The 25,476-nt window shown below is 35.0% G+C and overlaps 1 protein-coding gene across 2 annotated transcripts; it reads right to left on the reverse strand.

Moving 5' to 3' along the window:
- Nucleotides 1-1,723: 1,723 nt before the first annotated feature.
- On the reverse strand, nt 1,724-25,127 carry DEPDC1 (DEP domain containing 1). 2 transcript variants are annotated; one of them, XM_025367554.1, is made up of 12 exons: nt 24,851-25,127; nt 21,922-22,187; nt 16,991-17,147; nt 16,456-16,574; nt 15,909-16,039; nt 14,484-14,531; nt 11,486-11,626; nt 9,581-10,432; nt 8,975-9,147; nt 6,727-6,903; nt 5,380-5,565; nt 1,724-4,662 (listed from the first exon to the last, which is right to left on the reverse strand). In XM_025367554.1, the coding sequence occupies exons 1-12, from the start codon at nt 24,896-24,898 to the stop codon at nt 4,522-4,524; spliced, it is 2,439 nt and encodes an 812-aa protein (XP_025223339.1). In that variant the 5' UTR covers nt 24,899-25,127; the 3' UTR covers nt 1,724-4,521. The 2 variants fall into 2 exon arrangements, with proteins under 2 accessions (XP_025223339.1, XP_025223348.1); XM_025367563.1 differs by lacking the exon at nt 9,581-10,432.
- Nucleotides 25,128-25,476: the final 349 nt, after the last annotated feature.

Consider the following 25,476-nt stretch of genomic DNA (forward strand, 5'->3'; position numbering starts at 1 on the left):
AATTAGTCATTATTTTTGGCCAATAATTTTGTGTTCTCCCTCTTTCTTCTCTCCTTCTCAGCCTCCAATTGCACGTTAATGTTTCGTATTTTTACACAGCTCACTGAAGCTCCTTTCATTTTTTTTCAGTTTTGTTTTCTCTGTATATATTATTTTAGTTTCTATTGCTTTTTTTGAATTCACCAACGTCTCTTCTGCTGTATCTAATTTTCTCTTAATCTCATTCCATGTATTTTTTTCAATTTGGATATTGCATTTTTCATTTCTTGAATTTTTTATTTGGATCTTTTTTATGTCTTCCATTTCTATTACTTTATTTCTGATTTCCTTTTTATCCTATATTTATAATAACTCCTTGGAAGTTTGCCTGTTAATTCCATTACCTCTACCATTTCTGGGTATGTTTTGATTGATTCATTTTTCTCTTGACTCTCATCTTTTTTGTTTCTTTGCATGTCTGGTAATTTTTGATTGGATGATCAACATTGTAATTTTTACATTGCTGAATGCTGGATTTTGCTCTGTTTCTTGAGTGGGAAACCTTGTTTTGGCACACAGTGCTACTTGAAGACTAATTTGAACATTTTAAGGCTTGCTTTTAAATATTAGAGTAAATCCATAGCAAATTACTTTTATTCTAAAACTAATTTGGCCCTGCTACTAAAGCACAACCATGTTGACGATGCCATCCAATGTCCCCTGTATTACAAGCTTTCTCCATTTTGGCTGATGGGAATGTGAACTATTGTTAGCCCTGTGAGACCCAGGAACTATTTACTGCTTTCCAATCATTCTTTCCTTGGCTTTGTTACATTACCACTCAACTCATTTCCTTTACCCCATGCTAATTAATACTCAACAAAAACCTCTAGGGAGGACTACTCTACAGATCTCTGGAGCTTTTTCTCTGCAGCTCCCTGAGTCATTCTGAACTCAGTCATCTTTGGTTTCTCAATTGCAGTGAGACCACTGGGCTTTAGTTTGGTTCCTCTGCTGGCAACTGCCTTCAGGCAATAATTTGGGGAAATCACAAAGCTCATCACCTGTTTTCCCTCTCTTGGGGATCATAGCCCTGCATTACCTGTAGTCCAATGTTTGAAAAGCATTGTTTCATATATTTTATCTCATTTCCTAGTTGCTTATGGTAGAAAGGACAATTTGGAAGTCCACTAATATACATGAAGCTAGGCTTTGATAGAAAAATTGTGAGTTTTTATAATGAGCAAAAGTCAACAATACTTTCACTTGTCTTATAAATTGTTTCCTCAGTACACATTCTGAGAGGTTTTCAGAAGACATAAAAACAACTAACATATATATTTCTCCCAGTTCTGAGAAAACAAAAAAATCCTTTATAAAACTTAATTCGGAGTAAATACGTAAGTCTGAGTTGCTGTACTTACTGTATTTAGAACTGTTAAATTTATTTTGGTGAAACGATTTTTCTTTCAATTTAATATTAAAACTAGCTATCCTTCATTTCTTTCCCAGAAATACTTCAACAATAACACCCCCCCCCCCCCCCCCACACACACACACGCATGCACACACACACATTTTCTCTCTCTCTCCACTTTCAAAATAAAAGGGTGGTATATCTCTTGGTGGTACAGATTACCAGGATATAAAATTCCATAACCATTTTTAATTTCACCAAAAACGAGGTAAAAAATATTACCACTGATAGGGTAGAAAATATATTGTGAAATATAAGAAAAGAAACTTGATAGCAAAAGAGTTTTAATCAGTAGAGATCTTAAAGTCAATACAAAGCAAGAGGAAAGGATATAAAAATTGAGCATGGGCTTGCTAAATTCAAGATTTAAATATATTGCCTTTCTTTCGCTACAATCACAATTCAGTTAGGTAGATACTTTAATTCACATTTTATAGATGAGAAGATTCAGAGTTTAAGTTTCCCAAGGACAGAAAGATAAGTCAGTGGGAAATTCCATGTACATTCCATTACTAAATGCCACATAACTGTTTGGATAACGTGAGAAGAGTGGGTCATTATATGATACCAATTAGAAGATATTATGGATGGTAGAGGCAGTAATTTCTGGGATAAGAACTATAATTTACAGAATAACCAGACATCATTTGATCTGGTGAAGCTTGTGCATTCCCACAATTAGACTTCACACTTTCTCTCTTTAAATGTGCAACACCTTCCCCATCCCCTCTTTACTTGTAGCAGTTGATTTTGATTCTTATATCCTGAGAAAGCAACTACCACCAAATCTACCAGTCAACTCATCTATATTTGAACTTAAAGATCTTTCTGTTAGAATGGAATCTATCCATGCTCCAGCTTAGGCGAAGCTCTTCTGAAGATATCCATTCCTTCCTTCCTCATCAAATTTTCCCTCTCGACTAGATTAAAAAATTTCAACGAGTAGGCATACTCAGAAACTTTGTCTCATAATGAAAAGATAGTTATTAACTTATTAACTAAGACTCATCAGTTGTTCGTAATTTTGTTTTGGTTCATGTCTGTCCAAAGCAACAGAAAGGACCATATTTTTGCTAAGATCTCTTCTAGTGCTATAATCCTAGGTGATTCTAGTAAAAGCTAATATTTATAGAGTGCTTATTCCATGCGAGACACTGTGCTAACACTTTATATGCATTATCCTACTTAATCCTCACAATCCTAAAGAGAGGTACTATTATAATCTTCATTTTATAGATAACAAAACTGGGGCTTAGATAGGTTAAATAACTTGTCTGAGTTTACCAGCTAGTTAATAGCACAGTAGGATTCAAACCTGACTGGCAGAGTTGATGTTATTAAAAGCATTGTACCATGTATTTTGTAATCTCTATTGCATGCACATTAATGCAAATGGAAGTTTCCTGCCTTTATGATTTATATATTTGTTAATAATACAAAAGCAAAATTATATTGTTACAAAACCCCAAATAATTTTAATCTCAATTTGCAACATAATCCACATTTTACATATCTGTAAACAATAAAAGTTTTAGTATACAAATGCCTTAGAAAGAATTCAATTTGGTCCAATAATTTTATAGCCAGGATAAAGTCATACTTATAATTTATAATTTTCTGTCCAGGTTTTTAATAAAAATCAGTAATGTTAAATGGAACACTATCATTTTATAGAGAAATAGTATGAAATTACATTGAGAAATAAGAATAGTCATTAAACATTAAGATTTCATTACAACCCAGGCATGATATATTTCTTTACACTTAAGGAATACACATGAAACAATCTTAGAGTAAAAAATAGAAGGTAACTTGCTTTTTTGTACCAAGTCAATCAGCAGAAACCTGAATAATCTTGTTTTAAGATGAGAGTCATTTATACTTGGCAGGCATTTTCTTCCAATGAAAAAATAAGATCAATGTGCCATTATCTTGACCCTTATAAAAATGTTTATGAAAAGCATTTAGGCCATTGATTCTCACAGTTGGCTGAATATTGGAATCACCTAGATTAAAAAAAATACTAATCCCTATACAACATCCCCGAAATTCAGATTTAATTAGTATAAGTTAGGCCCTGGGCATATAGACTGTTTTAAAACTCCTCAGGTGAGTCTAATGTGCTGTACCAGTTTGAAAACCACTAGCTTAAAGACCTGTTCCATCATCATAGAAGTCAGTCTTTAGCTGAATGATTCTATACACCCTGATTTCAGTGGGTAGTGTTGTTATTTTAAGCATCTGATAGGTGTATCTCCCATGATTAAAAAATAAATACCTTATGGAAGAGATTATATGTTTTATTTATCATTGTCTCTGCATATCTGGAACAATGAAAGGCACATAGCAGTTGCTAAATAAATATCTTTTGAATGAATATATGATTGCCTTATACATCTTTTATATCCCCATCTTCTAATAGATTACGAAAATGAGAATTCAAAATATATATATATTGAACAAATGAATGACTAAAGCAGTTGGGGATAATATTTAAGGCAAAGTCAAATCTGATAAAATATACACATATTATAAAAACACATACATATATATAAATAGATCAAAAGTAGAAAAAGAATATATAAGAGAGTGCAACATTTGGCAGCTGAGAATTATTTCATTGAGTTTTCAAATATTCTTCACATTCTTATACTTAGAAACAAAGAAGTAACCCCAAACAACTAATTCATTAGCTAGTATTTCAGAACTTGCACGTATGCAGATAAATTTTCTTTTAAAAACAGAATTATAGTTTAATCCCTAACACAGCTTAGTTTTCAAAATTCAAGTAAATAAAATTTTAGCACACATCATGATAGCCTTATTGGATAGCTGTGTTAAAAACAAAAAGTATTTGGTATCACCTATTGCTATGTGCTCTCAATTGAGATCTAGTTAGTTTACTAGGAGTCTCACATTGATAAACAACTATTTTGGCACTTCCTTACATAATGTGTTTATTTAGAAATACCTTATTAATGACAGACTTCCTTTTGAGTAGCTACATTCTCAGATATGGCTTCATTTATCAAAGTTCCACAAGTATTACATAATTTTGAATTCAGTTAGTATCTTAGACTACAGAACTTTGGTTTTCTTAAAATCAGCATTGGTTGCTTGATTGTAGGTTTGTCACCAAAAAGTGCTGCTTCACTCTCCGTGGTTGGAAATCTTTTCTGATATATCAAGGGATATTCCTTCTGAAACTTAAAAATGAGGTGAGAAATTAGAAGGCATTTAACATTATTTCCCCAGCTGAAGCAGTGCTCAACATTTTATAAGAATTCAGTGTCTTTCTCAAAGAAGTATTATAGAGATTAGTATCCTTTCATTTTATCCTTGCCTTTCCCTCTCTCTTCTCATGTGAATACTATAAGATCTCTTAGATCTCATTAACATTAACATTATAGGATTCTTTCTCTTCTGATGTTAACTATCCCCCTAAATTCCAGATCTTCTTTCCCACTGGCAAAACCTATGAAGGGCATAGGCATCTAGTATTCATACTTCTTTGAGTGTCTCAGACTTAGAATTGGACGTGCCAAAATCATGTGGCTACTGGGCTTTCAGAGCTAAAAATTCTAAAACATAGTGGTAAGTCACTCAAAGATACCTATCCATACCTTGTAATTGTTTTCCCAGGCTAATCCAAGCTATAATTATACAAAATACTAGTGAAAAAGGAGAGTATATATTATTATTGTTAGTATTATTTCAAAATTCAGGATAAAGAGCAAAATCAGGTAGGTACTCACATGTTTTAGGTTAATGCACATATACAAGACATCATAATATATAGTCCATATACCTCAAACTTAAAATCTAAAATATTAAAATAAGAAAGTAGATTCTAAATGTTATTAACAACCAGGAATAGCAGATAAAAAATATTTACATAATTGAGAACTTGCTCATTCTCTTACCTGTTTTAGTTTTTTCCTTTTCTCTTTTAGAGGTAAACTCCTGTTTTTAATAATATTTTCTAAAAGTTCTGCAATTGCAGCTTGAGAGGTAGAAACTTTTTGCTCATCAAACTCCTGAGCACTAATCTGCTTACAGTATGAGTAAGTTGGCAAAGGAGCAAATAGTCCATCTCCAGGATTTTCAATCTGTAGTGAACAAAATGATATAACTCTGTTAATTCTGGTCATGTTCTTATATGATAAAGTATTCTTTTGATGGGATCTAGCACCTATTAAGTTACCACCAATCAAACATTCAGCACATTAAAAAAACTATGTATTATGCAGTAGAGGTGTGTAAGTCAGTAGGTTCTAAACCCAGCTCCATAATCTACTTCGTCTGTAGCATCCAACAATGTATTTAACTTTTCTTGGTCTGTTTTTTCATCATTAAAATGGAAATTACATAAGAAAATGTATATAAAGGGCTCAGCACACAATAAGCGTTAAATAAAGACAGGTGTTATAATTATTACCATTAACTATGGATTTTATTCTTTTAACTATAAAATAACAATCTAAGTATTATTCTAATTCATCTTAAGACTTTAATGTTCCGACAGTGCAGATAGTAGATGATCAGCATATTTACTGAAATATTTTTAGTTTTCATGTATTTTTGTTTTGAGGCCTAGGGACATAGGCAGAGCTTCTAACATCTTCTGATAAGAGAAAGAAATTCTAGGAGATAGTTATAATTATAAGCCAGGGCAATATTAGAATGGTATGTATGGGAAAAACATAAACATGTGTTGGGCAGCCAAAGACAATACAGTAGATGTCTGTTATTTTGGCTGCTCAGTATTCCTTCTTTCCTTCTTTTAATAATTCCTTTCCATTTTAACCCCTCTACCTTCACCTTTTGTGAAGAATACATTCTCCTTTAATCTGTGTAGAACCAATCAGAGTAAGGCCCTATCTCCATCCTACTCACTCTTACCTAAACGATGCATATTTAACCTCAACTAGGCTGAGTTTATATTCAGAGCTTTTAAAATTGGAGATGGAGGAATGACTCTTTTTCCTTCGAACTGCAAATGTAAGGCTCTAACTCATGAACTTCAACTAGCCACATTCCTCATCATGTGAAGGAGCCACTGTCAAACACAGGATCAACACAGAAATAAGAGATGGAGGGATGGAAAGAGTCATACAGCTATTTGAGTCCCAGATTCTGTCTACATTCCTGACTTCTAGAGGTTGTTTACGGGAGCTGAAAAAGTCTCCCTTTTTGATTAAGCTACTGTGAGATGAGTTTGCCACTTGCAACTGACTACTGCAGAGAATTTTAAGACTCACAATACTTACATGTCCCTTTTTTAAGTAGTCAAGATGTTTTTCCACTGCAGTCTGTAAGTAAGAGGGTACTTGAAGAATTTCCTGATGATGATCCATTAAGAAAGAAACTAATCTTCCAGCAAGAAGCTCATCAAGATCCACTTCTTCAGCACAGCATAACACACATCGAGAAAAGGTATGTATCATCTAGAAAAATATTAAAAGATGTGAATTTAAAAAGCTAAGGTTGCATACAAACTAGAATATCAGTAATTTCCAGGTAGCATTATGTGAAGTATTGGGATAAAGTGATAAGCAGCCCTCAGTTTAAAAATGAGGACAATGATTTATACAGTTAGAAATGTAAGAATTTGATTATACTTAAATCCTTTTTAAAGTTTTTCCATGGCTGAGCATGGTGGCTCATACCTGTAATCTAAGCACTTTGGGAGGCTGAAGTGAGAGGCTCACTTGAGATAAGGAGTTCGAAGCCAGCCTAGGCAACATAGTGAAACCCTGTATCTACAAAGAAATAAAAAACTAGCCAGGCATGATGGTACGTGCCTGTTTCTTGAGCCCAGGAATTCCAGGCTGCAGTGAGCTGTGATCACATCACTATACTCCAGCCTGGGTAACAGAGCATGATCCTGTGTAACCAGAAAAAAAAAAAAAAAGTATATCCTTAATGTAATTCCCAAGAATTATAAAGGCTTTGGTTTTTCTACAATTTTGTCACAATTTTATCAGTAAACACCATAGGTTCTATTAATACCACATATATATGTTGCTTAAGCTTAAAGATGGTCAGAGAACAATAACTAATTACATTAAATGAACCCCACAAAAAACACAAAACAGGAGAATGTATAACATATAGAACACTTATATTCATAAGTGGTTGCAAAGTTGATGCCACTTAGCTTTTGAAATGCTGGAAAATAGTTTTTAAAAATGCTTATTCTGTCAGTCTTTAGACAGCAATTTAAAACACATTTTTCAATTCCATCTTATGGGATCTTCAAATCCTGGGATAAAATTAATTACTATCACTTATTACTCTCATTACTCTCACTTATATCTATGCAACCCTCTAACTGTAACACACACACACACCTCATTCTAAAATACTTAGAAATCAGAATTCTGTTTTAAATATTTCATACATAGTAGAGGATTAGCATATTTACAGAATTGATAGATTTTCAGTTTTATTCCTACATCAGTCAGGGTTTCCTGTCTCCTTCCATGGCTTAGACCTCAGCCTTTTGCTCTTTCTCCACATTCTCAGTCTTGTAGAGATCATCTACTCTCATAGCTTCAAGTACTATCCCTATGTAAAAGACCAAAACAATTTGCCTTCTCCCCTGATCTCTCTTCACCTGGCTCATAATTCCAACATTCTGCTGGATAAATTTCACTTAGAGTTCCTATGACCTCAAATCCTAAAAGTGCAGAACCAAAATTATCGCCTTCCCAGTCATGTCTCTGAAAACGTCTTCCTCTATAAACTTCCTATGCTTTTTAATAGTGCTATAATTTCTCAAGAATAATTCCTCTTCTTTATATTAGGACTGTCATTGTTAAAGAACTATCTTTAATAACAAGTAGAAGAAAGCATAACTCTAGATTCCTTGCTATAAAAGCCTCTTGTCAATTGAAGTTGCATTTTGAGGAAGTGGTGACTTAAAAAAAAAGAGAGAGAGAGATTAAAGATACTATTTCAAGAGTTCATTTCCAATCAATTATCAATTCATATGTCAAGGACATATGAATGCCCTTGTCCTCATTCTCACAAGGAGCCTAAGGCTGTTTGGCATAGTGCTTCCCAACTTCTTGTCCACAATGACCTACTTTCCTATCACTATATTCTTTGAAACACTGACTTACTGTATTAAGTTCATTAGTTCTCTACTTCCACAGTTATAGTCTCCTTAAGCTTTCAACAGTACCTACATTTCCTCTTCCTTATCCACCAAACAAAACTGGCACAAGGCAACATAACGTGTTCTGACTGGTCAATCACTATGAAGTGATTCAGGATGAATGAGCAGGCAAAGTCCTCAGTCAAGATTAACACCAGCATGTGAAAGTATAATGAGTGTGTACAAAAGATTAATACACTAAAATTCTGCTGTTAGGAAAGGGTAAAGAGCCTTTCCAACCTAAGAATCTAGCACTTTAAGACTAAGACATCATTTGAGTAGTACTTTTACCTAGTTTGGTCTTCTTATTTTGGTTTATGAATCAGATTTATTCTTTCCGTAAGAAATCAACTTACCAGTGATCTCGTACCCATTGCATCATGAAGTTTGGGCATATCAACATTTTGACTCATTCGGGAAATCATACGCATTAAAAGTTGCAGCTTTCTACGATTTGGTGGGGGAAGTAACAAACAACATAACTGTAGAGCATCAATGGCAACCCTCTCTAAATGAGGTTGCAGCAAACCTAGAATACAAAAATACCCCCCCCAAAAATCATCAATGACACTAGTTGCTTTCATACTACCAGTATATACACCTATAGAAAGAAGGTAAAATAATATCTTAGTATTTCATTTCTTTTAACTATTTCTAGAAATTACATTCCTCTAAAGCATGGTAAGATTCTCATTTTCTTTACAACTTATTTCTAAGTATAAAAATTCTTCACTTATTACAAATAAAGTGACTCAGAATAAATGAAATTGCAAACAAGAAAATAAGTGCTTTAGGTAAATAGAATAAAGCTTGGTTACATCATAGACAAAAGTCTTTTATAATAATTCCTCTTGGAGGAAAAAAAATCAAGCAACTTCAAGGAATAAAAGCCAGGTAAGCAAAACACAGAGTTAGTAAACACTAAAAGTTAATATTGCATGCATTGAGAGCAACAGCCTTACTTTGTGTGCCAGTCAACATAGAAGAAGCTGGAAGTAAAGAATTTTCTGAAAGTTCTATTGTACTTTTGCAGAGTCTTTTATTGATTGTGGCACTAGACTCTCCGAGTTCACCTTCCATAGCTGTTTGCACACTTGTGCTGCCTTGTCCAACATTTGGTTTCATGATAATTTCAGCCACTGGTGTATTGATATAACTATTCCTTCTTGTACTACTTCTTAAAAGCAAACTCTGAGACCTACAAAGCTCTTTTGACTTGCATTTCCCATTACACAACTCCTCTTGGTCTTGAACAGTCAAAGTAGAGGTTCTCTTAAAACCAGCACTGAATGGCTTTTGAGTATTTTCCTCTGAATGAAGATTCAACAGGAATTCCTGTTTAGGCTTAGACTCTAAAAACAGTTTATTATTTTGTCCTTCTATGTTCGGAAAAGATTGATGAAAGACACTGGATGCCTCTTTACTTGAATTCCCTGACACATCTACAATTCCTTCCAAAGAACAGCACCTTGGTTTGTTGTTAGAGGCTAGATCATGCATACTGCTTAACCCTATTAAATTATGACAACTTCCTCCCATTATGTCATTAGCACTCACTCTTCTGTTTCTTAAATTAACTAGCTGCGTTTTCTTAGCACATCTTTCTTGAAATCCTGGATTGCTTATCTGTAGTCTCTCAGTAGAATCTGATTCTTCTTTGTTTTTTTCTCTATGAAGCAGACTGAGAAGAAGGCACTCAGTTGATTTGAAGGAATTCAAATTGTTTAAGTGAAGGAATTTTGAAGACTGTGGATCATCTTGGATTTTATGAATCCCACTGGATCTATCTGAAACTGTGACGTAGCCACAAACAACTACCAGGAAATGAAACAAAAATTAAGATGCAACTGTATGACAGTGGACAAAAATAAAACAAAAACAATAGTAAAGTTAAAAAAATAAAGCATTACTACAGTGTATGTTGTTAGTATAGTATACATAGTAGTTGCTTAATTCAGAAGCCACTTAAATAGGACACATGCAACATTCGGTTACAAACGTGCAAGACAGATGAGTGGTTTTCCCACTTGTAATATAACTTTAAAAAATTATTTCAACAGCCTAATTAAATGGATTGAGCCAGAATACGTTTAAAAATATCAGTTCTCAGTCTGCAAGTACTAGAAACCTCATAAATATAAGACAATTGTGGTGTTATAAAATACATATATTTGATCTTTGTCCTTAGTACCTGGTATGGAGCTCCTAAAATCCTTGGAATTTCCTGAATGATAAAGGTCTTTGGTTATTCATAACAAGCCTATTTCAGCATATATGAGTTCATGCTAAGGTAACTGAGGGCTGGTCATGGTTGGAATTTTCATCACCAACTACAACCTTGTGGGAGGAGAAATGGGCTAGAGATTGAGTTCAATTGACAACAGTGACCAACGATTTGGTCAGTCATGCCTTGGTAATTAAACTTCAATTAAAACTCTAAAATATGCAGGCTGAGGGAGTTTCTAGCTTGGTCAAACACATTGATGTGCTGGGATCACGACATGACTAGAAAGGGTAGAGAAACTCTGTGCCACCCCTACCCTCATACCTTGTCCTGTGTAACTCCTCCATTTGGCTATTCTTGAGATCTAGCTTTTATAATAAACTAACAGTTAAGGTAAAGTGCTTTTCTGAGTTCTGTGAATCATTATAGTGAATTATTGAATCTGGTAGGGGGTTGAGGGAAGTCCCAAATTGGTAGTTGGCTGGGTGGAAGTATGAGTAACCTGGGGACCTTATTTCACTGAATTTTAAAATAATTTGTAGGCTGCCACCTTCATATTTACCTATGGTTTTAGATCTTCTAAATTATAAGAAATTTGAAAACTTTAACAAAATGAACTAAAATCAGTAAAATCCATACATACCCAAAATGTTCACAAATAATTCGTAATATTCAAAAGTAAGTAGAGGTTCAGGGAGATCTAGAAAATAATCTGCGATTGTTCTGAATACATCTCGTTCAAATCCAACATAAGTTGGATTATTCATATCATTGCTTCTTGGCCCTAAGAAGTAGAAGGCAAAAGAAAAAGGTAAAGTATATTTTAATTTAAATACAATTTTTAAATACAAAAAGTATAAAATCTGTGTTTCATGAAGGAGTTATGTTTAACAACAAATTCTGCCACCGTTCAAAAATTTAAAGGGCATATCTCATTCTTCCTCATTATCTTTCCACTAGAAGCAGTCAATTGCTAGTATTTTGTTTTATTTTAACATTTGTATACCTGAAAAATCATACATAGAGTAAAATTTTAATATCATTTTAAAAGCATTAGGGAAGCTTAGTTTACTAAGATTTTACTGTAATTCATTTTGTAAAGGAAAGAATATTTGGATAATACAAATAATTCCTTCAAATTGTCTTTGTGTAAATTTACATTTTCATGAATACATTTTGTCTGACATGAAACATAGCCTTAATGAATTTAAATAATATCTTTACATTGTTGTTTCTTAAGCTTGACACAACTATTGAAATAATCATACTTACTCATTTGTTTTTTCCTCAAAAATAAGATCTGATCTCATTTTATAGATAAGAAAACTGAGGCTAAGAGTACCTTGCCCAAGATGAAAAAGACTTTGGTAGCAAAGTTTGAATTAGAAGTTAGAGCAGTGTAAAATAAGAGCAAGGACCAGGACTTTTAGCTCCAACAACACTTAAAGTGTGGTTCATGGATTATATCACAGAATCATCCAATGTGCCTATTAAAAATACAAACTCCTCTATGGAGACCAGAATCCATGAAAGTGGGGCCAGAAATTTACTGACCTAGAAATGTTTGCTTCTAGTTCACTAACTGAGTGGTTTCCAAACACTAAGCTGAGAACCTTCACTATAATAATCTTCTGGGGGCATTTTTTTTTTTTTTTTTAAAGATTCCTGACCTACTAAATCAACCACTTCAGAATCTCTGGAGAGTCTCTTTAGTGACTGTGGTGTGCATCCAGGTTTTACAGCCATTATACTATCTTTCAAGTTAAAATGTTTCTCTTCCCAAGTCCAAATACTATTTCTTACTTCCCTGTTTCCAAACTTTTGTATGGACATACAAATGTGAGAACACACTAAAAAGAATTAAAGAAAACAATTCCCACTCTTAACAATAGAGCAAAATAGATATTTTTTTAAGGACATAAGAAATAGTATGTGGAATAAAAGATTTGATAATCATTAGAAAGTTCTCTAAGAAAATACATGTTTACAGGAATTAAAAATATTAAAAATATAGAATTTATACAGAATCTAGGTTTGAGCTGTAGCTCCTTTGCACTAAAAGAAGATACTCTAAGCTTTGGTTTTCTCTGTTGGAAAAATTGGGATGGTATACTGATTACTAATTCTTACATCTCACAGAATTACTCTAGGGGATCCAATAACAAGTAAAGTTAAGTCTTAACTGTGCCTCTGGCTAAATACATTGTTGCTAATTTGGAATCCAGTAAGTTATATAATTGGTATCATTTAGGTATTACATAGACTGGAAAGAGAAGGAAGACAGGCTCCCTAAAGACCAGATGTCAGAGAAATCCCTGTCAGTATGCCTATCTGAATTCCTAACCGTGAGCAAAGGAATGAAAGAGAAGAATACTTAACTATACTTGGAAAGTAGAAAGACAAATTCAAGTCTTAAGTTCATAATAAAGATTTTTATCTTAATTTGACAAATAAAATGTTTCTGTAAATGTATTTACTTTATTGCTATTTATTCAATGTCATTTTATCATATTGACACCCAGTGGACAACAAAGGAATATAAAGTTACCCTGAACATTAATAAATCCCTATTAGCATTTTAGAAAACGCTAATTTTATATGAACTAGAAAATTATATTTGTAACTAAAACATAATTTAGCTTTTGATGATCTAGTTTATACCTTTGTACATTTAAAAAATTAACTTTGAAAGCAATTAGGATTTTGTACTCATACTAGGGTTTTATGTTACAAAAATCAATTATCACTGATCATGATGAAAAAGCTCAATCAATTAAATGCTAAAAAAATTTCTGGATTAGTGACTGATAAGGTTTGGATCTGTCCTCACCCAAATCTTATGCCAAATTGGTAATCCCCAGTATTACAGGTGGGGCCTGGTGGGAGGTGATTGAATCATGGGGGTATATTTCCCCTTTGGTGCTGTTCTTGTGATACTGAGTGAGTTACCACAAGATCTGGTTGCTTAAAAGTGTGTACCACCTCCGCACACAACCTTCCTCCTGTTCCAGCCATGTAAGACGTGCCTGCTTCCCCTCCGCCTTCTGCCATGACTGTAAGTTGTAAGTTTCCTAAGGCCTCCTCAGCCATATTTCCTATACAGCCTGTGGACCCATGAGCCAATTAAACCTCTATTCTTTATAAATTACCCTGTCTCAAGCATTTCTTTATAGTAGCACGAGAACAAACTAATAGAATAACAGATAACCTTTTTTTTCATAACATAAAGTCACATTAATATATCTAGTATTCTATGCTTCTACACTATAGAAATCCCATGGAGTTCAAGCCATTTGAACTCTGTGCCTTATTCATGCAATTAGTGTGGATTTCACTTAAAAAATCCTTTGAGATCCTCTAGGCTATGACTTTATAATTTATGTGAACTAAACCATAAATAATATGCTTGAATTAAAAAATCACCTTCTTTCTAAACAGAAAAAGGGCTCCATAATGTAATAAATTCCACTAGACTTTGATTTATATATCAAGATAAATGATATACTTTAATTTTATCAGGACTTTAATAAATTATTTTAAAAATTTCCTTGGTTCTTGTTAAATACTATCAATATAAAACATACACACACACACACACACACACACACACACACACACACACACACACATATTTAACTTACAATTTGCTAGGCACTTCATGGCAGATAATACCCAGTGAGGGAGGTCATCTACACAAAAAGAAAAATATTACTAAGTAAACCATACAATTTTTATGACAGTATATTTCAAAATATCATGCTTATGTGCAATTAAATGTATCTATACACATACACATACATGTTACATTTGTATATGTGTGTATTACCAGGATTAAAAAGTATTATAGGTTTAATAAGACACAGGATCAAGTCAATATTTTAAAATAGAAAAAGTCTGAAAAAATTATAGAGATTCTGAGTTTGATCCATATTACATATAACAATTAAATACTGCCAAATTGAGGATTAATTATTTTGAGGGAGTGTTTAGATATAAATTCCACATTTATTTTTATCTACTATCACTACCTTTTCTTCATCCTTGTTTCTATTCTGCCTATTGCTATGCTATTTGAATATTAATGATTTGGGTGAGACCTATGATTGAAATGAACTGTATGTCGTTATTATGCTCCTTTTATAGTGAAGTTTGCTTAAAATCTTTCAAGTGCTACTGAATAAAATATGTTCCATAGAAATCTAGCACTTTTTTTACACAGGGTTACAAAGAATAGAAATCTTAAATGAGGGCATATACTGTTAACCATGTTATTTTAGATAATGGAAGAAGGGACTGGTCTACAGCCACATGCATAAGCCACATAGCAAACTCATCAGTTTTAACATTTACCTTTTGCTCCTACAATTAAAAACTCAAAGTTCTTGCCCATAAAAAGAAAATCAAAGTAATATATGTCAGTTAATTCCACAGCCAGAAACTTAGCACAAAAACATTAGCTACAATTTTGAGAGATTTATTGATACCTTTCTCATAATCTAAGTTTTCTAATACATCTATCTAGCTTGAATTATTTCCCTGATTTTTGTATCTAAATCTGAAATCAATCAACTATATAAATAAATAAAACAAAAAAGCCAGTCCCTCTAGAGTCCTCATCTTTAAAGTCTGAGCTTATTTTGTTGTGTTATTACAGTTTTGTATATATGTTTGACTCCTGTTAATTTGTACATAACTACTCATGTAAGCCTCATGAGCGTATGGACCATTTCTATCTTATCATTAAACTTTAGCACAATGTCTGACATGTTGGAAGCCCTCAACAAAAATGTGCTTAATCAAAACTTTTCTATACTTGTATACTTTTTGGATGTTTGTCATTTTTTTAATACCATGCATAAATCTATCTTAGCAGATAAAATATTTCTTATAATAGCATGAATAATACTCACTTATAAATTACTCCACTGTTATTACTAAAGCACTTATGATAGCCCCTCTGATGCTCCATGAAAGTATTCTACTTTCAACATTTGGGTCTCTCTTTACACTACTTGCAACCTTGTTGGCAAGTTTTTAAAAGTTCCAATTATTTTATTAATACCAACCTGATTTGTTTTGTAGTATAACTACTCCATGTTTACTTGTATTAGCCATGTTGTACATTATATATTGGGGAATTACTTGTTTTGGATTTATGACTTCTTCTAGGGATGGCACACCTAAAATGGTTTGCAGGCTAAATAGAAGAAAGAATATTAACTTTTTGTCTTTGTAAATAGGATAGATTATACATATGAATGAATATGACTAGTAAACAAAGCCACCAGAATATTTTATTTTTCTTAACTTCTAAAGACTTATATTTAGTATCCCCTTTCAAATGTATTTATCTCAGTAATCTTAAAAGGATTACAATATATATCATAAACTATGGCCACAATGTTGATTCAAAGAAAAGGTGAATCATACCAAAGCATTCAATTTCTACTCTATTAAGCTATAACAAGGGTATTTATTTAAAAACACATATACAGGTTGCATTCTAACCTTTGATAATTAATCTGTTCTGATTCATTTGCATATTTTGATGTAAATGTCAAAATAATAATCAGAACACTTCAGGAACTTCATTAAAGCTTAATTTTATCTTACTAGATCAGAATAACATATTTCCAAACTTCTTCAACATCTTCCTGGCTTAGTTCTCTATTATCAGCTGCATTTTCTTGATCTTCATTGATTATTTCATGCTTTATTTTCTCGGCCTTTTCCTGAAAAAAGGATTATTTTGGTTTAATCTGGTATGCTCAAATTTTTAAATACTGAAAGCAACAATAATTCTATTACTATCAGTCCATTGTGGAGCTATAAAGTGTCTCCCAAAGAAATAATGTAACACGGTAATGGGGTTTTTAATTTTGCAGTTGTCCCTAGCACCCTCAAATCAATTTAAACCAAAACACACTTAAATTATATAACTATTGTTTTCAATTATGTCTCACTACCATTTTTGTTATTCTTTCTATGGGTCACAAACAATTTTATACATACATTTTCAGAATGTAATGTAGGTTAGGAGGTTTCAGTTCTGGATTTAAATATTAAAGAATCATTTACTTTTAATGATTCTATTATTGAGTACACCATAATCATATTTAAACTAGTAATTAGTAAAAGGATGTGTTACCTGAGATAAATGTAATCCATGCTTTTTAGGAGTTCTACGAGATAAGTTTCGTAATTTAAAAATACTATCTCTATCTTTGGAAAAGTTCTCTATGTTGTTTCTTCGCAACTCTGGATGCCTTCGTGGTGGAGTTTTAAGTGGTGAAGTTGCAGGAAATCTGGTTTAAAAATAATAAGCAATTAAATAAGGTGAGATTAAAAACAAACTTTTAGAGTCTATTTATTTTAAAATTCACATAAGAGCCTGATTTATTAATACTACCAAGTAATAAAGATTCTAGACAAATAAATTTTCCCATTAAATCTTTAAAAAAATAGGTTTCTTCTTTCTTTAGTATATTGTGCATATTTTAACTTTATTTCTGGATAATTCAGGGTTATTACTAGGGTCAATTCTGGTAGAGGGGTATTGCTTACACAAAAAATGGCTCTAGAGTGCTACATTTTCTAAATTTCTTTGATGAGTTATCCAGTTTGTATATTCCCCCTTTTGTTTGTGCTTGTCCTACACTGTGGAACTTAGTTTCTGTTGCTTCTTTTGATTGTAATATTTTGGCCTCCTTTTATTTTAATATAAAATATTTCAAAGATATAATAAAACAATACCCATGTATGTAACTGGCAACCAATGTAATTGTTGACATTTTGCGACTTCTCCTTTATTATTTTTTTTAACTTTTAAGTTCAGGGGTACATGTGCAGGTTTCTTACATAGGTAAACTTGTGTTGTGGAGGTTTGTTGTACAGATTATTTCATCACCCACATATTAAGTCGAGTACTCATTAGTCATTTTTCCTGATCCTATCCCTCCTCATACCTTCCATCATCCAATAGGCCCCAGTGTCTATTGTTCCCCTCTATGTGTCCATGTGTTCTCATCAGTTAGCTCCTACTTGTAAGTGAGAGCATGTGGTATTTAGTTTTCTGTTCCTTAGTTAGTTTGCCTCCACCTCCATCTATGTTCCTGCAAAGTACATTATCTCATTCTTTTCTATGGCTGCATAGTATTCCATGGTGTATATGTACACATTTTCTTTATCCAGTATACCACTGATGGACATTCAGGTTGACTCTTTGTCTTTGCTATTGTGAATAGTTCTGCACTGAACATATGTGTACATGTGTCTTCATGACAGAATGATTTATATTCCTTTGGGTATATACCTAGTAATGGGATTGCTAAGTTAAATGGTAGTTCTGGTTTTAGGATTTTAATGAATCACTATACCGTTGTCCACAATTCATATGGAACCAAAAAAAGAGCCCAAATAGCCAAGGCTATCCTAAGGAAAAAGAGCAAAGCTGGAAGCATCATGCTCCCAGACTTCAAACCATACTATAGGGCTGCAGTAAGCAAAACAAAATAGTACTGGTATAAAAACCAACACATAGACTAATGAAACACAATAGAGAGCCCGGAAATAAGACCATGCACCTACAACCATCCAATCTTCAGCAAAGCTGACAAAAACAAGCAACGGGGGAAACAATTTCCTATTTAACAAATGGTGCTGGGATAACAGGTTAGTCACATGCAGAAGATTGAAATGGGACCCCTTCATTACACCACATACAAAAATTAACTCAAGATGGATTAAAGACTTAAGTGTAAAACCCAAAACTATAAAAAACCTGGAAGAAAACCTAGGCAATCTCATTCTAGACACTGGAATGGGCAAAGATTTCATGATGAAGATGCCGAAAGCAACTGCAACAAAAGCAAAAACTGACAGATGGGATGTAATTAAATGAAAGAGCTACACAGAAAAAGAAACTATCAATGGAGTCAACAAACAACCTATGGAATGGGAGAAAAATTTTGCAAACTATGAATCTGACAAAGCTCTAGTATCCAGCATTTACAAGGAACTTAAAAAAATTTACAAACAACTTCATTGAAAAGGGGGCAAAGGACAAGAACTGACACTTTTCAAAAGAAGACATATATGTGGCCAACAAGCATATGAAAAAAGTTCAATATTACTGATTATTGGAGAAATGCAAATCAAAACCATAATGAGATACCATCTCACACCAGTCAGAATGGTTACTATTAAAAAATAAAAAAAAACAGGTGCTGGCAAGGTTGCAGACAAAATGGAATGTTTATACACTGTTGGTGGGAGTGTAAATAACTCCTTTTTCTAAAAAACTGAAATTCTTTGCTCACTCATATCCCCCTCTTCCTGAGAGTAAAATATAAACTTATAGTTTCAGAAAATAAGCCTATAGTTGTATTTCTTTTCCATGCTTTTATATTTTTAATAAATGTATATAAATAATATGTGGTTTGGTGTTTTTTCACTTTATTGTATCTTTTACATCTTTTTTTTTTTCTTCTCTGTCACCCAGGATGGAGTGCAGTAGTATGATCATGGCTGACTACAGTCTCAATCTCCTAGGCTCAGCCTCCCAAGCAGATGAGTCAACAGGCACCAGGCATGTGCCACCATGCCTAATTTTTTTTTTTTTTTTTTGTAGAGACAGGGTCTCCCTATGTTGTCCAGACTGGTCTCGAATCCCTGGATTCAAGTGACACTCCTGCCTCAGCCTCCAAAAGTGCTGGGATTACAGGTGTGAGCCACCCTGCCTGGCCTCATACATCAAATTTATTCAAAAAGTTTGTAGTGATCTCAAAAGTTTGAAGACCTCAGAAGTGTGACCTTGGTCTTCAAAATTCTCTTAGACTTTTACCAAATGTCTTTTAGAATCTGCTTATTAAGTTCCACAAAGAAACTATATTGAAGTTTTGAATGAAAATGCACTGAATTTCTATTTCATTTTGGGAGGAATTGACTTGTATATACATGATACTAAGTATTTTCATTCATGAACAGGGTATCTTTCTCCATTTATTCTATTTAATACAATTTAATACTTTTCTCCAATAAGGTCTTACACATTTTTGGTAAACTTTATTTTTACATACTTTATAGTTTTGTTACCATCATAAAAGACTAGGAGAGGCCAGGCGTGGTGGCTCATGCCTGTAATCCCAGCACTTTGGAAGGCCAAGGTGGGTGGATTGCTTGAGGTCAGGAGTTTGAGACCAGTCTGGGAAACACAGTGAAACCCCATGTTCACAAAAAATGCAAAACTTAGCTGGGCATGGTGGTGTGCGCCTGTAGTCCCTGCTACTTGGGAGGCTGAAGTGGGAGGATCGTTTGAGCCCGGGAGGCAGAAAAGACTAGGGGCAGAGAGACTAGTTGAGGATTTATGCAGAAATCCAAGTAAAACAAAAACAAAACAAATAAAGAGAAATCCAGGTAAGAATTATAGCCTAACAAAAAGAAGATTCATCTTGGAGAGAGATGTGCAAAGATCAGAGAACTACTCAGGCAGCACAATAGACTAAATCATATTTAAAGGAGAAGAAAGGGAAAGAATCAAGGCAACTAGAGGGAAGGCAATGCCATTTATTCAGATAGGAAACCTAAGAAGACAAAATTTAGGTTAGGGGGTGATAGTCATTTTTCTATATGGTATATTTGAAGTGCCTTTCCAGGAGGCAGTTGAAAAAAATGGGCCGAAGGCTCAGGAGAGATATTTCAGGAGAGGCCTGAAAGTCTTAAGAAAAGTAGGTGAAGACATGGCATGAGATTGCCTAGGGAGAAGATGAAGTAAAGACAAGGGCAGGAACTTGAAGATGGGCAAGTTAAAGGATGAGCAGCAGTAAAGGAGCCCACAAAGATAACTGAGCAGTAGTTAAGACAGGAAAGATTTGTAGAGTGCTGTACAAAATGGATTATTCATGATTGTTATTGTAGTTTACTTGTACGACATAAACCATTTTTGGTACATAGGAAACAATAAATTCTTAGACATTTCATTTGAAAAGTACCTAATGTTGTAGGAAAAAAAAAACCATGGACATTAGATTCCACAGGCCTACTTTAATGGCTATATAACAAAGAACCGTAAGTCATAAGAGAAAAAGCAATTATGCTGACCTGTGGGAGTCAGAAAAGCTCCACAGAAGAGGTTATGAAAGAGCTGAGATTAAAATAAATGTATAAGTTTACTAGCCTGACAAATGTGTACAGTGGAAAAACATTTCAGGCAGACAGAACAAGATTTGTTGAAGCATGGTCTCAGTTTCCCCATCTGTTAAAAGGGGTTAATACCTACCCTGCTTGGCTACTACGCAATTAAGTAGGAACACATATGTAAATCATCAAATGGAGTTTCTGTTATATCTTAACTGCTTAATAAATATTCTCTTTAACCTGTGGTATTCTTCTGTTATCATTGTTATTTTTTGAGAGAGTCTTGCTCTGTTGCCCAAGCTGCAGTGCAGTGGTGCAATCTCAACTCACTGCAACCTCTTACCTCCCAGGCTCAAGCACTTCTCGTGCCTCAGTCGCCGGTGTGCACCACCACACCCAACTCATTTTTTGTATTTTTAGTAGAGACGGGGTTTCACCATGTTAGCCAGGCTGGTCTCAACTCCTAGCCTCAAGTTGATCCGCACACCTCAGCCTCCCAAAGTGCTGGGATTACAGGCATAAGCCACCTCACCTGGCCCTGCTATTTGTTATGTAAGATTTGCTATTACTCTATTACATGTATTCTTAAATTAAATGTTTGAAGGGAAGGATCTGTGAACTTATAAATCTAGAAACTATGCAACTAAGGTCAGTAATATGTCCTTAAAACGTTATAAAGTGTTCAGAATATGCAGAAGTGATAATATCTCACTATTTCCCTTCCAATTCCCTACTTTATTATATATGCTAACACTTAAAAACTTTAAATTTTGTAGCAATTAACTTTCACATTACAATTTTTCTAAATGATTTTAATTGAACTGAGAGCATTAATAGTTTTCCAAAGAAATATTACTTCTTTGAAGAAGCTGCTGTTATAGTAAAAATATAAGTAGAGATAAAACTACAGTAATTCAGTTTTACAGTTACATATCTGTTCATTACCTGAAGAGCTGGTTGTTATCATCAACATTTTCTGATCCCCACCTCCCTTTGATATCTTCAATTACATGATTCTTAAGAAATTTCCTCAACAGTTGGATAGTCTGTTGCCTTGTAACTTCAGGACCAAAATTGCTATTATTTCTTAATAGATCATAAAGCCAATCCACTGCTTCTCCTGCTGTGAAACAATTACCATATTTTTTAAAGTGCTGTCTGTGTTTTCTTAGAGGCATTCCTGCTCGAAAAGATGTGGTAACTTCATTCCACTGTAAAAAGAAGGAAAATATTTTTAAAAATTTGAAGAAAAATTAAATCTCATATTGATTTGAAGTACATTAGGTAAAGATAATTCTTTAATTCACATCTGATTACATCATAAAAATTCTTGAAGAATCATTCATCTTATTTGTGCCACATAAAATTTTATATCTGGCCGGGTGCGGTGGCTCACCAGAAGTTGGGAGTTCGAGACCAGCCTGACCAACATGGTGAAAACCCATCTCTACTAAAAATACAAAATTAGCCAGGAATGGTGGCGCATGCCTAAAGTTCCAGCTACTCGGGAGGCTGAGGCAGGAGAATCGCTTGAACCTGGGAGGTGGAGGTTGCAGTGAGCTGAGATCGCATCATTCCACTCCAGCCTAGGCAACAAGAGCAAAACTGTCTCAAAAAAAAAAAAAAAAAAAAAAGAAAGTACATCTTACACTGCTTTCTTTTTATTAATTCTAGTGCTGTAGTAATATTTTTATGTAATAGTTTTTTTATTAGAAGCACTTCATTGACTTATCAGTTTGTTTAAGAAACCTAGAAATAAGGAAGAACTACAATCAATATAGAAAACATTCATCCTTGTTTTTTACCTCAATTAATATTAATGTTGGTAGCACTGTGCTTCACATTCATTATTTCACTTTAATTATCACAATTCTATGAAAAGGTACTATTAATTTCTCATTTTTCACATAAGGAAAATAAAGCAGAGAGATTAATAAAATGACCAAGGTCACACAGCTAGGTGATGAAGGTAGGCATTCAAATCCAGGTGTGACTGACTCTAGAACCTGTACTCTCAACTACTGTGCTGGCCAAACAAAACTTATGGCAGGCAATAGTTTTACTGGTGAAGTATCTTTAACATGAAGAATGGCTTATGTATTTACTATAGCATCTCTTTTGTGAAGATTCCTGTAATGAACATAGAACAGATGGGATACATTAAGTAAGTTGAAAGTCCATTGCATATTTAATGACCCTGTGACATGTACATTTTGCAAAGATATATTTTTTAAACTGTCCTCAAATCATTGATGACCGCTCTAATGGTGGAGCATGGAGGTGATGTTGGTATAGAATAAACACATCACTTTTTAATAGAAAAATCCTACGTTAGCGGTCAAATCTAATTTGCAACCCATTATGCCACTACTAGCTATGTTACTGCTTTTCTAACCTATGTGGCCCCCATACCACAAGACAGAATTTAAGGGCTGAAAACTTGATGATTATATTGTTTTCTTTCCACACTTTCCCACTTTATATATTTATTTATCCAAGAAACTGATATTGAGCTGCTCACTCTGTACTGGCCTGAGGATACAGTAATAAAAATGACAGAAAGGGTCTCTGTACTAAGGGAGATTACAGAATGGCTTTCCTGAGATGTAGTACAGGGTAGTGGTTTTAAGAACAGGCTCTGGAGTTAAGACTACTAGGGTTAGTTTCCCAGTTCTAGCTCTGCCACTGTTGTTTATGACATTTTGGGCCTATCTTCAGTCTCTATGCCTCAATCTCCTTAACCACAAAACAGGGACAAAAGGACCTAACGAATGGGCTTATTGGAATGATAACAAGATGTAATATATGTGAAGTACTAGTAAGCATTCAGTGCATGTTTTCTTTTTCAGCGTGTTTATACTACTTTCATCTAATGGGTTTTTAAATTATGTGGCAGGACTACCTGATTGAGGTTCCTTCCTATCCTAAATTCTACCCTTTCATATTGATAAATATGGCAAATAACTTCCTAAGTAGCAGAATCCATGTGAGATTGCCAGACCAGGAAGATCTGAATTCTACCTCTGCCATTTTCTGTTGATGTGACTTTAGAAGGCATGTAACGTCTGTGAGCCTCAGTGTGCACACTGGTAAAGTAGGGCTAATAATACATGCTCGCCTGAAGGGCATTCCTAAGAGGAAAGTGCTTGTTATTCTGCAGATCACAACACACTTTCAAAAACAGCATCCTCCTGGGAAACCCCTTAAGGCGAGCATGTATTAGTAACCTTTACCAGTGTGGAAACAGGCTCGCAGAAGGTAGGGGACTCCCCTAACGTCACATAACCAGTACCACAGTATCCCATAGAACCGAAGACCCAACGGCACGAAACGCGTTAGGAGTGCTATACATGCAAATTCAGGAGCCGCCAGCAGTGGTTACTGACGGGTACTCAGAAATACCGTTTTGAAACAGGCAGCTGTTCTCCTAGTGCTATTCGGCCGGTACATCCTGCTTTAAATTCTATGGGTTCAATAAACAAAATTGTCACATTCGGGCTTGCCCACAACCTAACCCCACAAAGCTTTGGCGCTCATTCCCAATTGCTCCGTAATTGTGAGGCGGGTAGAAAATCAGACGGGGTGAGCGGCTAAATCGGAATATTCTAAGACGCCCCCAGGGCACAGGACTTGCTCCTCAAAGCCAGTCTGGTGCGGTCTACGCGCGGCGCTTCCTTTCGGACCTGAGACCCAGATCCTCAAAACAGAGGGAGCGGTGAGTCTGGCAAAGGTGGCATACCCGTTACTTCTCCTCGCCAGCGTTTTCACTGAACCTAGGGCTCCTGGGACTCATCCCTCCGACCGAGGTAAACCTGCGAACAGTGGTGACTGCCGTCAGCCCGCTGACCGGTCCCGTCTATCCGAGCTGTCTTACCAGCTTGGTGGCCCGATAAGGCCCGGGAGGCACACCCCGATTCTCCATAGGTCTGTCAGCGCCTGGTGGTGTCCATGGCGGCGAAGGCGACACTCAGGCCCAGCGGCCCGGGTAGTGGCGAGTCTCGGCACAACCGTTGGCCCCGCCGCCGATTTGAATAGCATAGAGGGCTGCGCGGATTGGCCGCGCAGCAGGTCACGTGATGCCGCAAGCCGGCCTCGGGACTGAGTCGGCTGGGGCCGAGGAGGCTCGGCAGCATTCCGGAGCTCCGGTAGCTGGCGCGGGCTGGGGTGGGATGGGCTGGCCTGGGACCGCCTCGGTGAGACAGGCTCGGGTTTCCCTGGCGCTGCTTCTCCCTCCTCCGGTCTACGGCGAGGCGGAGTCATGTTTTCGTACTCAGAAGGGATGAGCTGTTTAGTTCCAAACGAAATTATTTGGAGTCCAGCCTTTGGTTTAAGGAAATTTGAAAAGACAAGAAAATACGGTTTTTCTGCCTGGCCCCACAGGATATTCAGCAGTTAGCTTAGAAAGCAAAGCAGCCTGATGGATATATGTCGCAGTTTTTCTCTCTCTCCTCTCTCTATCCTCTCTCTCAGCAGGCGCCATGATTCTCTGAAGTGCTAAAA

Source organism: Theropithecus gelada, chromosome 1, assembly GCF_003255815.1.
Source record: "Theropithecus gelada isolate Dixy chromosome 1, Tgel_1.0, whole genome shotgun sequence".
Taxonomy (NCBI): Eukaryota; Metazoa; Chordata; class Mammalia; order Primates; family Cercopithecidae; genus Theropithecus; species Theropithecus gelada.